This window comes from Pleurodeles waltl, chromosome 11 (genome assembly GCF_031143425.1).
Source record: "Pleurodeles waltl isolate 20211129_DDA chromosome 11, aPleWal1.hap1.20221129, whole genome shotgun sequence".
In the NCBI taxonomy this organism is placed as follows: Eukaryota; Metazoa; Chordata; class Amphibia; order Caudata; family Salamandridae; genus Pleurodeles; species Pleurodeles waltl.
This window is the reverse complement of record NC_090450.1, coordinates 338,077,127-338,094,468: the sequence shown is the minus strand read 5'-3', so window position 1 is coordinate 338,094,468 and position 17,342 is coordinate 338,077,127. Positions and strand designations below refer to the sequence as shown.

General features: G+C 44.9%; 2 protein-coding genes across 3 annotated transcripts in view; one reads left to right on the top strand and one right to left on the bottom strand.

Annotated features, from left to right (window-relative positions):
• Positions 1–3,055, bottom strand: part of THAP4 (THAP domain containing 4) — a 424,173-nt gene extending 421,118 nt beyond the window's left edge. Inside the window, exon 1 of the mRNA XM_069213628.1 lies at positions 2,884–3,055. Coding sequence (XP_069069729.1) covers positions 2,884–2,960 — 77 coding nt within the window. The 5' untranslated portion in view covers positions 2,961–3,055. The remainder of the gene's footprint in view (positions 1–2,883) is intronic.
• An 879-nt stretch (positions 3,056–3,934) lies between these two features.
• ATG4B (autophagy related 4B cysteine peptidase) overlaps positions 3,935–17,342 on the top strand; it is a 483,533-nt gene continuing 470,125 nt past the window's right edge. For both annotated transcript variants that reach the window (XM_069213627.1, XM_069213626.1), the window contains exon 1: positions 3,935–4,159. In XM_069213627.1, coding sequence (XP_069069728.1) covers positions 3,940–4,159 — 220 coding nt within the window. In that variant the 5' untranslated portion in view covers positions 3,935–3,939. The remainder of the gene's footprint in view (positions 4,160–17,342) is intronic.

Below are 17,342 nucleotides of genomic sequence, written 5' to 3'. Positions count from 1 at the left end.
GTTTTCCAGTGACTATATGTAAATAAATAAACCCACATATTATGTACTAAAACTGCTATTCAAAAATGCAAAACAGTGTCCTGTTGCCAATAACATATCTCCCAGAGCCAAGTCTGACTTAATCCATGGGACCTAACACCACACAATGGCAGAGTTCTACTCCTGGAGCGACAACAATAATCAAATTAATAAGGAACACCAAACATGTAAAATATGAAAACTAACTAATAATTCTGTAACAATGGATACTAGTTTAAAAAAAAAAAAAAGTGTTTGTGAGAAAATCACTATTCCTTCATCAAAGAATTGTTTTAGTGTGCCACACCAAAGCGATATGACAGAACAGCTTAATGGTGTTTCCACATTCCCGGTATGTCTAAATTGGTGTCTGTAATGCTAGATGAATGTCGCAGTAGTGTGAGCGCTGAAATTAACATTAATAATTATTACATGTATTTCCTTATTTGTTTTAACAAATAAAATGTATTAGCATAGAAAAATAACATGTGACTTATAATGTGCCTACTTGACTGGCCACCATCTTATACTGAGTTATTCACTAATAATGTATTAATATGTATTAGGAGTTTATATATTTTTGAAAATGCATTACTCTGTGATACTTACAGCTACATATTATGAACTTTACTTGAGTTAACTGAAAGGACTTAAGAAGTTATCAAGGCCACGAATAAAACTGAATGTCCGCCAAATACTGAAAATTGCAACGTTGGCAGAACGATCTCATGTCCGCTGTATAACAAATCCTTTGTTTGAATCTCAAACTTGTTCAGAACTTGTATTAATGAAATGTATTTCTTTCAAGAAAATGTGTGTAACCTAAAAATGTTTCTACATCACTCTAAATGTTGATTAGAAGTATATTGGAAAAGCGATGAACAATGGACCTACTGCTAATGAACGGAAGGTTCCTCAAGTTGATTCTTATTGTATCGAATGGATGTACGCAAATGAAGAAGAACCAATCATAAATGTGCGGATGTCAGCCTAGCATATTTTTCTGACGTGTACTAAAATTATAATTGGATAAATATCATCGCCAGATGCGTCTGACCAATGGAAAAGGTGGGACAACTTTAACTTAACCACACTGTTCATGGAGCATTGTGTGCAGTAGTAGTCTTTCATTTGCAACCATTATTCCAATGTCACTATTGGACACTCTGTCACTTACCAGCTAGTCTACCGACGTTCTGGTACTTTTATTATTTTTGAGTTATTTCTCATGCTCCATGCAATGATGCTGGTGCTTACTTTAGCGCTTATTGCTTAAAACTTGTAACGATTTTCCTGATTTGTCTTAAGGCATTAACTTGATGGGTCAGAGATCTTAGTGCCCCAATTCTGAACTATTTACCTCCCTTTACGATTCTGTCTTGATGCGGATTTCTCCATGATGAAGACAACACCGCTAGCTGATCCTTAAGGACACCTGTAAAACTGCAATGTTTATTGTTGATTTGTCTTTGTTTCTAGGTACCAACTGCTGCTTTTGATAGAGTCCCAGCTAGATGTTTTCTAAATTTGTGTTACTAAAACTTTTGCATAAAGCCTAACATGCTGATGCTAATCTGGGAGTTAGTGAGGTGTTTCTCTTCATATGTCTTTGACAAGGAACTGACAACATTCAATTGCATATTATTACCCTTGTTCAATTACTATTGATTTGTACTGTCACTATTGAAGGCATATTGTAGCTTTGATAAAATTAAGACTCTTTAGGCGTTTCGGTCAACCTGTGCTGTTTCTGTATTTTTATCATATGGTTTTGAGATTAATTTACGTGATCTTAGCATTGTTAATATAGGGAAATAAACATTTTAAATGATACTAAAAGGTATGGTAGTCGTGGCCGAATGGGTCACGGTGTTTACAATTACTGACTATAATGGATCGAATTGTTTACTTATGGTGTCATTTATGTGATGGTGTGATCATTTTAAACTAGTCAGAAGGTTCATCGGCCTAAGGCCGTGTCTCCTTACTATTTATAACAAAACAAATAAGGCTTGACGCGCTCACAGTAGAATGTCCTTGTAGAGTGGAAGCTAGGAGATGGGGACAGTTGGTGGGATAAAGAAGCCTGGACTATACACTAGACGAAAGGGCCTTACACGAAAGAAAGAAATAACGTACCTGCTACCTGAGTAGCTCCCAAACAAAAGTATAAAAGAAAGGGCACAACCTAGCATTTGATATATTAGCTAATCGTTAGGTAAAAATTAAATATATACATACATATATGGCACACTGCACTACCAGTGCAATGGCATTGTCGATTAAAAGGGTGCACGTCACAGTTTCGTGTAAAAACAGAAATCACAACTGTTTTCTGACCAATACTGCACGGTTGACAAACATTCTCTCACACTCACTCCGAGCACGGCCCCCTCAAAACAAGGGCAACAAGACTGCAATAGTAACGAAGCAAGTGTGCGTTCACGAATTGTAACTAAGATTAACTCTATAACTTAGCGAAACAGAAATTACCACGGAAGAGCTCAATTGCGTTCTTGAGGCAAATACATATTTCGCTCTCCAACCTACGTTTTCGGCACTGCTAAATTAGTTTTGTTCTTCTGTCTCTAAATGACTCTATTGACCATGTGTTTCCCCCTGTCTGGTTTCGTGTTTATATTGCCGGTTACGGTGGCAACTGTATTTTTGATTTAGTAGAATACTTCTATGTCAGTGTTGTTCCCTTGCATGATTAACTTGCTTTATAACTATAGCGCCCATCATTCTGCCACTGTTACAACCGGTGATGGTCAAACTACACTTGCCCATTGCTCTCGTGGTTACTAGCTTACGCTGTCCAAAATCGTGAACGGATCGGGTTTTTATAGAATGTAGACCTTGTACCTGTGAAACGATACAGATCCTCGAATGCCTTGCCCCTGTCGGTTGGAGCAGTTGACCGCCGCGCAACAGATCACCATCTCCGTGAAGCTTGTGCAAGATTACCGGTGAGACACTAAAAACGGACAGCGTCTGGCTGAGAGCACCAGTTTGCTTTTCCGTACATCAAGATGGCTCTGCTCCTTCACTTAGCAGCTGGTTCACCCGGAAGTACTATAAAAAAAATTCCGTACAACATGGCATCCTCCTCAGACGTATATCGCACGTGAAATATATTAATGCACTATATGGCCTTACCTGAAGTAACAAAAACACAAAGCGATGAAAACAATCCAGTGACTCGTTTTACGCTGTAAATGCGCTACTTCAGAGCTAGGTGGCTCTGTTCTAAACATGGTACCATTGTGTACGTTGTGTGCACATTGATGTACTCCTTGTGATCCTTTGGTGTTCCGGCTACAGCAATAGATAAAGGACTATACCGCGGCCTTAACAACTGTAAATTTGGGGTTGAATTTGGACAGTGGAAGGAAGATATAGCGAAGTTGTGCTTGAACCTGGTTTCATCTCAACAATACCTACCGGCACTGTCAATCCGGTAGGTTTCAGCACCCATTCTTGTTACTAAGCAGTCACGTAAACCCCAGATCAGTACACGCCGGCTAATGATCTCCTAATTTTATTTTTTGCTAATAACTGATGGGGTGTCATAGTGGACGTCATATAGACCATAATGTAGTGTCTCTCCGGGTTCATATTTTAGAAACAACAAGTTCGAAGATGGCCGCTACCCTCGCCTGCAGCACTAGGAAGTCCCGACTGCGTCCTTTAAAAATATATATTTCCTAAACTATTACAAGAGTATGAAATATGCACAGTATCAAAATTGCGATGGACTGCGCGCAGAGTGGCTTGTGCGTAATGTCACTCTGCTATTCGATCTTGTTCGCTCGACCAAGGAATATTCCCCTATTATTTCCATGCAAAGGTAATGTGATTGCTGTTGCAGCTATGTACGCCTGCCTTTGTTCCTGCTTCCGGTATTGCAGCTGATCTTAAATGACCCGACCTCACCGCCTCCTTGTTGTCCTCATACAGAGGTGTATTCTGATTGGATACGTGTGCTTCCTGTTAGACAAATCCTATGATCCTATTCGTCCTTTATTGCACGTACTGTGCTGCTTTCTGGATAGGCCGAATCCCTATCCTCTTATTCTAAGTGGTCTTCTAGAAGTCGGAGGTGGAAGCCCAGTCAAACAGCTGGGAATGATGGACGCAGGTAAGCTGAGGGGGCCAGTAATTGACAGCTCAGGGGGGCGTGGCAACGGTAACGATAGTGTTATCGCTTGTCCCCCAGATGAGGGAGGCATAATTGCCAAAGGGTTCGAATTCAGGACCCTTCCACATGGGCATTTTCGGAGGGCGTTACTCAACCTCAGTGTTCCGTACTTTTTGCGAGTCTCACTTCTGTGGTGCCTGTATTGGAAACTGAACTATTGTGCTGTTTCACCTGATCTCACTGGTTGATATATGTAATAAAGCGGAACGCTGGGGGGGGGGGGTAAAAGATGAACGGCGTTGCCCACTGAAGTGAACAGTAATGTCTGCCAACTGCTAGCCCACAAGGACGTGGCGTTAGTTGCTAGTTGTTATCCGTAACATACGTATGCTTCTTTTGACCATTAATTGGTAGGTAATAAGGTTTGCTTTTAAACTGTGCTGATGGCCGAAATGAAGCGGAACGCTGCGCACGGCCATAGCCAAAGAGAGTCATCGAGTTATTGAAGGGGTAGCTAGTTTTCGAGATCCTATGTAAATTGATATTGCATCATGATGTCTTGTTCTTTAAAGAGGCGATTCTTTAGCTGTTTTCTAAATTGGTGCAGTGTTTGGGCGATCCTGATGGATATGAGGATGTATTTCAAGATCCGGAGTGCATAGATAGAGCAGGCAAGAACCTGACTGCATAGAGAGCAAGGCAGGGTGCAAGCCCTAAGAAAAGAAGTGGGGGGACTATCCAAACAAGGCAATATGCAAGTCACTTCACGGCGCATGACATGACAGGAAGTGGCATCATGACCGCACAGGAAGTGACATCATAAGAAGTGACATCAGATCTTAAGACTTCCTACATATCTTTAGCAGGTCTATCAGGAGTACATTTGAACACTTTACAGGATGTAAGAAATGAAAGCTGATCACTACTTAAGTCTGTTACTTGAGTTTCATGTCTAAAGGAATTAACAGCCCAAATGGGGATGAAGTTCGGTGTCTCACTAACAATGGCAGATAAACCACTAAGTGCTACAAGCTAGGCACACACATTGTCCCCAAAAGGTTCTCATCCACATTTAGCAGCAGATATCTCTCGTTATTATTCTTGGCATGCTTATATCTAAACCAACTTCACATTCACCAGTCCAACCAAAGCACAGCTGTCTCTGGAATCAGTACCACAAGAATACCCACAAGTATTCTATACATCACTTTTTCGTATACGTCAGTGTGGTTTCATTAGTGGCATCTTTAGCTTGGGGGAGCCCTCACTATTTCCAAGTTCATATTTTTCAAACTACTACTTTTCAGAAATGCAGTGATGGAATCTGAAGTACTAATGTGAAAAGCTTTCACATGTTACAAAAATACACTTTTTAAAATTTTGAAGCAAATTTATCATGTTTTATTTAGCTTTATTTACATGGCAAATATTTTCATGGCTTTGCTCATGTAGGGCTCTTAGAGCCAAGCCACTCCCTTTTCTCAACTATCTGTGTTAAGATAGCAGCTCACCGATCAATACTCTGTCTGCAGTGACTTGATGTCACTGTTGTCACTATTGCAGCAGACAGTCCCTGAAACTTTCACTACGAGGCCAAGACCTGGCAAAAAATGATTAAGGGTATGTCCCCCACACCCGAAGTTACATCCCAAGATTAAAACCGTTTTGCACCTTTGCTGCTGCTGTGTGTGTAATCCTTGTAGCAGTGCTGGAACTGGAAACACTTTACTTTAGGAACCAATAATTTTGTTGTCAAGGTCTGGCAAAGGAAGGGGGGTAGATTCGCAAGGGGTGGAGTCATGGAAAGCAGTCTGACAGTCAACTTATACATTTAAAAAAAAAATCTGTACAATAAAATTGGCAACAACGAGAAACGTTGCCGTAAATCTGTTCTGGCTTATTTAATTGAAAATACTAAATTTTAAAATATCGTATTGGGATTTAGGCACCTGCTACAGAGATCTCTGTGTGCCCAGTAAATCTCATGGAATAATAGTAATGGTAAGCTAACTCTTGTGGTTAATACGGTTTCTGTACAGATCAAAGTTTTGTCTAGTCACAGTTTTGACTCAAAAGTGGCATAGAGGGTTACTGAGGTTTCTGCAAAGCACACCTTGTAAATGCAGATGACAGATTTTTATTTTATGTAAAAAGGTAAGTGGGTAACTGATTTTAACACAGATCCTTTTGTTACTTGCAGTTCATAAATTACAACCCTTCTGATATAGCACAGTGATCTATAAAGGAAATGTGACTCCTACAAGTTGTAATCCTCATTGTCTGTAACACATCCTCATATTTCCCTATAGTAATCCAACCCTAATCCTTTTTGGGTCCCTCAGTAGCATGCTACTCACTGAAAAGCACTGTGACACCTTGTGAGGGGTAGTAAGCACTAAATAAAATTACATCCTGTACATTGATTTACAAAGTTGTATTTTTTGTCAATTTAAAATGTGTGGGTGTGATGTACAGCACTCACACACCTTGCTGGGAATGAGGACCTCTTTTTGAAGACTTACATGAAAAAATAGTGGTATTTTCCTTTCTGTGTGTATAAATACTCGCCTAGAACAAAAAGTCTGACATTTTAAAGTGCATGCATTTGCACAGAATTTGAACAGTCAAAAGCTTGCCTCCAAATCGTAGCTTCTTTAAGTACTTGCGGAAATCATATAACCTGTGCCTTTGTTTCCTCTACATTACATTGGCACCCATGTGTGAGACTCAGATAGCTCCCAGACAGGCTCACTCTACAACAGGTGAGCGGATGGCCCATTAAATTCAGTTTTTACTTTGTGAAGGGAAAACAGACAGCATGCAGGCGTTGCTGTGTGTCCTGGTGTCAGGAAATGACACAGAGACAATTCCATCATATTATACTGGGGGCCAACCTCTTGGTGGGGGGGGCATCCACCCTGTGAAAATAGTGGGTGGACTCCATCCACCGCGTGTACCCTCGACTTGTGCCCTGACGCATAGCCTGTGGCCATGTCTTTTTTTTTTTTTTAAGTTTCCGCCAATCTGATGCTGGCATGGCTATGAGCCAATGGCAGCCCTCAACATTTTAAACAGGTGCATCATAGAGGCAGGGATTGCAAAGCACATTAAATCCTTTTCAAAGTGTGCCTGTGTAAAGCTTAATTACCTAGGCTGTGGCCTACTAGGTTACAGCTCTTCTCAATACATCGAAAACCAAACTAATCAACACAACTTATCTCTAGAAGAGTACAGTAAAGAGTTTAGGGCGCTGACAGGGAATATCACATGTTTGAGTATGGTATCAGAAATCACATATTCACTCACTCATCCACTCATACTATCTCCTCAGTGAGTTAGGCACCTACTCAAGACCAAATACCTGTCTATAACCTATATGTAATTTGTGCGTTAACTCTACATGTTCTGTAATTTATGGAAACGTATACAAGTCTGACCCTTTGGATCTGTTCTGTGGTGAGTGGAAGGTTACACTTCCTGCCTTCTATGAGAGAAAGAAGTTTGCTTTGCTACTGCCATCCTATACCTGTTATTTGAGGAAGCAAAGCTTCCTTTGCTGCTGTCTGATTTGTACATGTTCTGTGATGGGGAAAACTTGTGCTGCTGCTAACCTAGTGTTTGTTATCTGTCCTCTGACAGATGAAAGCTTGCGCTGTTCTGTACCTGTTCGGTGAAAAAGAGGTCTTTAGCATTGCCCCACACCAAAGGCTATATTGAATGCACCGTATAAACCAGGTAATATTTCACAATATTTCATGTGAGATACTGAGGTCTATAGTCCCGAGAGACAATAATCATGCACAAAAACATGTCAACGGGAAAGAAAAGTAGGGCCTTCTACTCAACCATCCTGTTATTAATCATTTTGTAGGAAGACACAGGTGAATGTTCAGCTAACCCACATACCATTTTAATATAGGTCTGCCAGTTTAAAACCATAAGGGACAAACAACCCAACTTCATGTGGAGGGTTTCGAACAACCAAAATCCCTAACACACTCTGAATACAAAATAACCCTAAAAAAATGACCAAGGAAAAAGTCCAACTGACCATACTTTCACACATAACAAATAAATAAATGATACATTTTATTAAATGATACTATAGATATATAGATATATATATTATGTGGTCAGTTAGTAGAAACAATAAAAAGAGAAAAAATAGTCAAAAACCCCCTCTACCTAAGCTGTATAGTAAAAAATAAGCATTCACACAAACACATTCACGCTCTAAAAACAAAGCAAAAAGACACCTAGGGACAAGATTGGTCGAGAAGAAAAAGAACAAAGCTCTCCTTCTTCTGTGATTCAATCAAAGACACAAATTACAACTCATATTTACAGAGAAAACCATTTTTCCTTTATATATTAATATATTGTCTCTAGAGTCCATCTTCTTTATGGAAATGATGAAACACAGATACAATCCAAAATCTCAGTCCTGGTGTGAGAGTGCCGACGCACGTTTCGGTGAAGAGTGACCATGTAAGGTCACACACCTTCATCAGGGCACACAACTTTTTAAAATTTCTGTCATAATCCCAGTGGGGGACTATAATAATTCTCAATTCAGGTACCTATAGCAAACAAAATATTATAGTTGGAATAAACAAAAACTAATATATGTGAGCTAAACAAGACAAGACAAAACAACATAAAAACATGAGAGAAGAAAAGATACAACAGCAGGGAAACAGAAGGAAGAATGAAACTAATATAGCAAAAAAGAACAGAAAGAGACCGGAAATAGATGAAAACTCTAAAATTAATAGAAACAAGAACCAAATAATTCTATTGACAAATCACAATCTTATGGCTAACTATTGCTATAGTATGCGTTCATCTTCAAAAAAAGAAGGTTGATTTTAACTCGAGACACAAGTCTCTAAACTGCATATACCAGCAGTGCTTGGTTCATCCACAATAAACATGCTGTGTGCAAGATCTTATTAATCCAAAAAACAGCCTTGAAATTGCATCTGTTTATGGTCATGTTAGAATAGAATACAGAGTGCAATGAGAGAAAGATATATAGTGTGCCAAGATGACTCCCTCAATCCAAATAAGTGTTTCTTGGTGGACATGCATACCGATAGATGAAAATCCCCAGACAAACATCAATATTTCTTACTTGGAAAACTGTTGTAGCTCCATATTCGATATGGCAAGTATTAATTAGGATGACTCATGATAAAAGGACCTCAACTGTCTATGAATGAAAAAAATATAATACCAAGAAAGGCTAAACAAATTCTCTGCCTCATTCACATAGGAGTTGGCAGTGTAATACCAAGAGAGCACTATCTCCCCAAAGCCACAGTGCGTACCCTCTATCCATGCTAGAGTCTCACAAATAAATTCAGGGGTAAATAAACCTGTTAAAAATGAATATCTCAACTGCAGGAAGGAAAAATGATGGCCTCACCTAAAAGTGCAAAAAAAAACAAAAAACAACAAAGAGACACCAAGTCGTTAAGAAATATCACCCACTCTAAAAATTTCGAAAAAAGGCAAGTAAAAAAGCGGTCCGCAATTACTTTCTTATTTTCACATACCTGCCGAAATTTATAGATGTAATCAATCTCCTTCTCAAGTTAGTGCCGTGTTAGTCTAGAGCGCAATATAGTTGGAAAAGAGCCGAACCGAAAAATAGAAGGCTTTTAAGCGCGTTACCCAGCTGTTAGAAAACAGCTGACACGCTTCCGGTATGCAGTCAACCTCATGGAAACCGAGGACGGACAATTATGTCTTAAAGCAAACGGCCGCCATCTTAACAGGGCAAAGTCCAAATATAGTTGCAATGTCACCATAACAATCCAATGACAAATATAAATTAAAACGGTAAATCTAAGAGGGAAAATAGATCAAATCAATAGAATATTCACAAACTAGGGACCATCTAAATAGACAAACCATAAGGTATATTATGGCGTCATAATGTGGCAGGATAAATGAGGAAAAAAAAGGAAAAAAGAAAGAAAAGAAAAATGAGAACCAGCTGCCGAGGAAATTATACCATCCTTAATGAGGGCAAATTCTAAGTGAAAGCGTTTCCCACAGAATCCTCTCATTAATACCTTGATTGGCTGTATCCAAAAAATATATCCAGAAAACCTCTCTTTTCTTTCTATATTTGTCAGAATCACCATGGGCCATGGTGATTTTTTTCTAAGATGGTCCACTTTAGATCGTCATATTGATGACCCTTCTCCCAATAATGGTCTACCAATGGAGCCTGAGAACGATGGTTCTTAATGGCTGATTTATGTTCACTAAATCGTTGCCTAAACTGTCTGTCTGTTTCACCCACATATCCAAGCCGACAGGGGCATAAAATTATATATATAATATTTGCACTTTGGCAGTTAGTCATATTCTTTAATTTTATCATTTTTTTATTGTAATGTAAAGAGTCAGACACTATGGCATAAGCACAAGCATGGCATACACCACAACTATGATTTCCTAAAATGGGGTTGGTTCCTGAAATGCTTTTTTGTAGACATTCAGTTCCTTTATTGGGCCTCGCTTGAACCAGCTTATCAGCTTATTATCAGCTTATTGCGCCACTGAACCCTCATCAAAATACATCGATTTTTTTCTTTAAACCATTGATCATAAATTTTCCTTCATATGTCAAAGATACGGGCTATATGATATCACGAATAGAGGGACTTGCTTTCAATCCTGAAAGTTCATTCTTAGTTACTCTGGATGTGGAGGCTTTCTATAGAAACATAACACAACAGGAGGCATATGAAGTGGTCAGGAAACTTCTGACAGAAACTAGCACTATTGCTCCCATAGGCTTCGTTCTTAACTGTCTAGAGATTGTGTTGCAGGAAAATGTCTTTGAGTTTGATGGAACCATATATAGGCAAATCAAAGGACTTAGCATGGGAGCGGCGTGTGCTCCCAGTGTTGCAAATATATATATGGGTCAATTTGAGACCAAACATATATATAATGAAATGGCTCCATTTTTAAAAAATATCTCCTATTGGGGGTGATATATAGATGACATTTTTTTCATCTGGACAGGTGAAGCAGATCTTCTCCAGGAGTATATTGAGTGGCTAAATCCATGTGATAAATGAGGGGCGTGGCCATGGGCGTCAAGATGGCGGTCGCACTCTAGGAGTGCTCTGGACCCCTCCATCATCCGCCCGGATAAAACGCCTTCATCACCCCCGTTCCCGCACCTACGAAGCCCCCAGGGATGCCCTGACTGGCGGTGCCCCCGAGCGGCCGAGAATCGTGGCGTTCGGAGACTCGTACTCCTTGGGGGACTGGCCGGACCTGCGGCGATTGGGGCTGGAGTTCCTGTTCCCGGCCTGGAAGCTCTGCTGGGCTGGAATCTGCGGGGCGTGTCGACTCCGGGGACTCCCCCCCCCCCCAATGGAGGTATTGGGCTGATCCTGCGTGACCTGAAGCGGCCGCCTGCTGGCTGACAGCGGCCGGTCCCGCTCAGTGCTTCCCGGGGCGGCTCCCTCGGGAAGAGCGGCCTTCCTCAGACGGACCGCGAGCTGCAGAGGCCGCGCCCAAGAGTGGGAGGACGCGGCAGGGCCCTTCTCCGGTCGAAGACTCATGAGCTGGGGCCCTACAGAGATCAGAGGGAGGACGAAGGACGACCGGACGGGCACCCGAGATGCCAGCTGGTGAGCCCCGGGAGACCCCCCTCCTTGTTTCTTGGCTGGACCCGGGGCCCGGGAGCAGTGAGGCAGTCTCGCCCCCCCGGTTCTCTGCTGCGCCAGTGCACGGTGCCCCGCGGCTGGATCCGAACAGGGAGAGGAGGACTGCTTTTTGGCCGAGGAGTGAGGAGGCACGTGGCCCGGCGCGGACCAGAGCAGCGGTCATCGGGCTCGACCCCCAAGAGCCACATCGGAAACACTGGGGGACAGCAGGGGGCCCGGGAACCCCCCCCCCCTTTTTTTCGCATACCTCAGGTGTGGGAGTAGCCCTGATCCAACTGGATGGGGACGAGACGACTGGAGCGGACCCCTCCACCCTCATACTCTCCTCAACTCCGTGGGTGAGTTGGGAGTTGTGGGGATACGCTGATAGCGGTTCGGTGGCCGGGCTTGGAGAGTGACTGGTGGTGTGCTGCTAGCGCGGGGACACCCTGCGGCTCATTGACCCAGCAGGGGAGGTACCCCACCCCCCCCCACCCCCGGATTGAGCCGGTCTGGGACTCCACCAGGACCGGGATTTAGTGACCTGGAGCACGCTTAACTTAGTGCATTCGACTAACTGGGGGCGCGTTAGGAATAAAAGGTCCTTGGCATGAATGAGCCTTGTCCGCGCGGTGCTGCGACGGCCTTGCCCGACCCCGGACTGGGCCATGGGAAAGGACAGGGCCTCCAAACAGCTGCAGCCATCCCAACAGAGGATCGACCAATTCACTACACCAGCGGCTTCTCGGACTGAGGGCGAGACGCCATCTAGTGCACCGATCCCAGACGGAGTCAGCACCATCCTCCAAGCGATTCAAACATCACAGCAGGCAGTCAAAATCAAAATTGGGGAGGTGAGAGAAGAAGTCGGCCTCATCAGACAAGATTTTAGAAACGCAGTGGGTCTGATCACGGAAGTGGAAAACCGCATATCACAGACCGAATACGACCTGGCTGACCTCAGGACCAAGGTAGCTCAACTGCAAACTCGAACTGGTGAACTACATCGCTGGGCCGAAGACGCCGAAAATCGCTCTTGACGCAACAATTTATGCTTTGTCAGTTTTCCGGAAGGAGCAGAGGATAGCAAAGCCCCTGAATTTCTGGAGGTCTTGGATGCCGGAACATATACTCTCACCATGGTTTGCAAGTGAACGGGCCCATCGGGCTTTGGCACCGCGGCCCCCACTGGGAGGACCCAAAAGACCCATGATAGCACGTTTCCTCAACTTTAAGAACGGTGACGCCATTCTTAGAGAGGCCAGGCGTTCTCCTGACCTCCTTTGGGACAACCATAAAATCCTGATCTTTCCTGACTACACTTGGGAGGTCCAGGCCCGGCGTCGGTCATACGAACAAGTAAAACAAAAACTCAGAGCGATGCAACTCTCCTACATGCTCCTCTTCCCCGCACGCCTCAAAGTTATCCTAGCCGGCAAAGCACATTTTTTTGAATCACCTGAAGAGGCTTGGGACTGGCTTACGGAGGAGGGGGCAGAGAGCCGGAGGGGCCCCCTGGGGGAGCTCCGGGAGATAGACCTGGCCCCCGATTGGGCACACGGAGAAGTCGCAAAAGGACAAGATCCAGACACGGTAGGAGGAGGAGTACCTACATCTCGGCAAAGGATGACAAAGACAACGATCCGGACCGGGATTCCCGAGTGGTTGGGAGCTGCGGGGACTCCCTGGGAGCTCAGACACCGGGGCAGGGGCTAGAGGGAGATCGCCTGAGCCAGTCCCCCGCACTTGGTTAATATGGTTTTGCACGCTGGACTCGATAATAGTGGGGGGAGTTATTACACCAGGCGCTGACTTTTGTAGAGGGGAACGGGGACACACACAACGCAACATGATAAATTCTTGCAATATCAAAATTTGGCTAACGACAGCCGATTGTAACTGATCCGACTGAAGGGAGGGGTCCAACACTCCACTTAATGGCAGTCCATCTGACCGCGACTCCCCAGTTGGGTTTAGTATAGTTGTTCTGACAGGTTTCCTTTGTTGCACCGACCACATTGTTCCTCTCTGATTAGAACGATCACCGCCAGACTCCCAAGCAGGCTTTTGACATCTCACGGCCTTAGAATTGTGCATGCGGCCCACACACTGATACAAGTTCTTTCATGGAATACAAACGGGGTTACTAGAGAAAATTAAGAGATCCGCAGTGTTTAGCACCCTGCGTCGGTACGCCCCATCAATGGTTTTGTTACAAGAAACTCATCTCCTCTGCACTAACTGTCCCTTTCTGGCGCGAGGGGGTTATGATAAGGTTTATCATGCGGGATTCTCACGGGGCTCTAGAGGTGTGGCCATCTTGCTTCATCGCACATTACCTATGGTGGTCGCGAACACGCACTCAGACCCACAGGGTAGATTTGTGGTTGTGACTGGAACGCTACATGGCCTACCGTTTAATGTCGTGAGTGCTTATGCCCCCCCCCAGCTGGGCTCGACGCCTTTCTACTTACGCTCCGCCGGGTCCTGACGGACCTCCCTCAGGGTACCACACTAATAGGAGGGTACTTCAACTCTGTCATGGACCCCAGACTGGATGTCTCTGGGCCCATATCTACCACTCGGTCCGGGAGAGCGTCAAGCTTGAACGGATGGGCAGCCGGGGTCTGTGTGAGATGTGGAAGGCCTGGCACCCCAGGGCGCGACAGTACACGCACACCTCGGCTGCCCACCACTCCCAGGCCAGAATTGACCTTGTGTTCATGCCTGCACTGGTTGTCTCTAGGGTCACCAATGCTGAAATACTACCACGTGGGGTCTCGGGCCACTCCTCTGTACGAATCCGACTGGGAGGTATTGACCCGACCCAGCGCCCGATGTGGCGCATGAACGCGTGGCACCTACGAGAAGAGGAGTACACACTCTAGATTAGAGACCACCTCGCCCAATACTTTGATCAGAACCTAGGGTCCGTACAATCTCCGGGCATGATCTGGCCTGCAGGTAAAGCCTCACTCAGAGGCTACGCCAAACACCTCGTCCGCATTAGGGAACGCGCCCGCGACTCACGGGTGGAGAAGCTTGAAGCCAAGGCGTTGTACCTTGAACGACTTGACACTACAACCGCCTCAGCATCCATCCTGAGGCGCCTCACCATAGTCAGGGAAGAGATAAAGCAATTAGTATTGGAATCTGCAAAACAGTCCTGGAGGGCATCTATGGCCCGTGTGTACGGCTGGGGAGACAAAAATGGTAAACTTCTACACTGGTTGGCCTCACGGCCACTAGCGGATAGAATTATCCCTGAAATTATAGACGAAACGGGCTCACTTGCGAAAACACCTGGTGAAATCGCTAAGAGTTTTGCTTCTTATTATGCGCAGTTATATACGGAACGCCCCCGTCCACTGGCGGAGAGGGACTCCCCCCTTCCAGAGGACATCACCCTCCCTGAAGTCTCGTAAACAATCAGGGAAAACTTAGACAAAGCCATAACACTCGCTGAAGTCACTGCATCAATATCCATCTTATCAGCAGGCAAAACACCCAGCCCAGATGGCTTCCCATCAGAACTGTATAACAGGTGTGGGGACATTCTGAGTCCCCACCTGCTTAATATGTACGAGGAAGCCGAGGAGAAAGGCTATTTCCCCTCTGCGATTGATCAAGCCACAATAGTGGTGATCCCGAAAACCCAGCCTCCGTCTCGCAACCGCTCGGCATACAGGCCTATCTCCCTCCTGAATGCCTAGATTAAGGTGCTGTCGACCATACTCGCTGCTAGGTTGAGGGTTGTCCTCCCGTCACTGGTACACCCAGATCAGTGCAGATTTATACCATTGCGTAGTACTATACACTGCATCAGACGACTACATGTCACCCTGGCACATCGAGGGTCCATGACCCTATCTCCCTTGACCCTCTTTTTACTCGACTTTGAGAAGGCCTTCGATACGGTAGACTGGTCCTACCTGGACCAAGTCATACAGTGCAAAGGCATCGGGCCTAAATTCCGTGGTCTCGTAAAATTATTATATTCCAACCCAACCGCGCGGGTTCAGGTGAATGGTGTAGTCTCAGAGCCATTCCCCATCCGTCGTGGAACTCGGCAGGGATGTCCGTTGTCCCCGCTACTATTCGCACTAGCGATAGAACCACTAGCGAGGTTGATAAGGGATGACCCCCTATTGGAGGGCTGGTCATGGCCCGCAGGTCCAGAGGACCGGGTAGGGCTGTATGCGGACGATGTTCTTATTTACCTCTCTAACCCTGCCACGAGTGGCCCGCGAACCCTACAACTGTTAGACCTTTTCTCACAGGCCTCCGGCCTGACCTTAAATCCGGGTAAGTCCCTGTTGGTCCCCTTGTACCCCTCTAGAGACTGTGTCGACTGGCAACAAAATATTCCGATCCGCCGCAATAGCTTTAAATATCTGGGAGTACACATTGCCCTATTACCGGAGTTGGCGTGGGAATAAAATTTCACCCCGCTCATTAGAAAAGTTAGAGACGACCTCCAATGGTGGCGGAGTTTACCCCTTAATCTGCTGGGTAGGATAGCACTTTATAAAATGATGATACTTCTCAGGTTCCTATACCAGCTACAGAACTTCCCATACCCAGCCCCCTGAAAATGGTTCAAAGAAGTGGAGTCAACAACGCGCCAATTCTTGTGGCACGGCTCTCGTTCCAAACTATCCCTAGCAATCTGTCAGAGAGACATCCACGAGGGAGGGCTGGGAATGTCTAACATTTACTTCTATTACCTGGCAACACACTTACTAGTAATTAATGACTGGTTGGGGCTGGACGGACTGGACGGACCCAACATATAGCCTGGAACTCCAAACAACAGGCTATAGGGGGATTTTCGATGCGCTGTACGAAGGCCCAATTCCACGGGATACCCCGGAGGTAACTAAGATCACCCTTACAGGGTGGCGGGCAGCTCAGAAGGCGTCGGGCTGGTGGAGTCGTCTCACCCAGCAGACTCCTCTCTGGCGGAGAAGGTGGTTGCCGGAGGTCTCCGCACTGGAAGGATTCCAGAAATGGGACACTATTGGAATCTCCACTCTGGGAGATGTTTGGGGAGGGCCACACATGTGATCATTTGGGGAACTCCAAGATATCTATTCACTAAACAATACCCAGTTCCATAAATACTTACATCTTAGACATGCCTTGCTAACACACGTGCGGCCGGGGGACAATATTCCGGAACACAGCCCATTAGAGGCGAAGGTCCTGATGGGAGGCTTGGGGAAAGGTGGAATTTCCCAGTTATACCGCTCCATACTTACTAACACCTCTCCACCTCTTGTTGGACTCCGCTTAAAGTGGGAGGGCTGAGTGGGCCCTATAGATGAGTCTGATTGGAGGGAAGAGTTGACGGCCCCTCGATCATTGGCCATCTCCTCCCGATTTCAAATGCTACAAATCCTCTACCTGCACGCAGCATACCTCACCCCCAAAAGACTCTTTAAAGCAGGCCTCCGTCCACAGCTAACTGCCCCCGTTGCCCCAATCCGGAAGCCGACTTCTTCCAT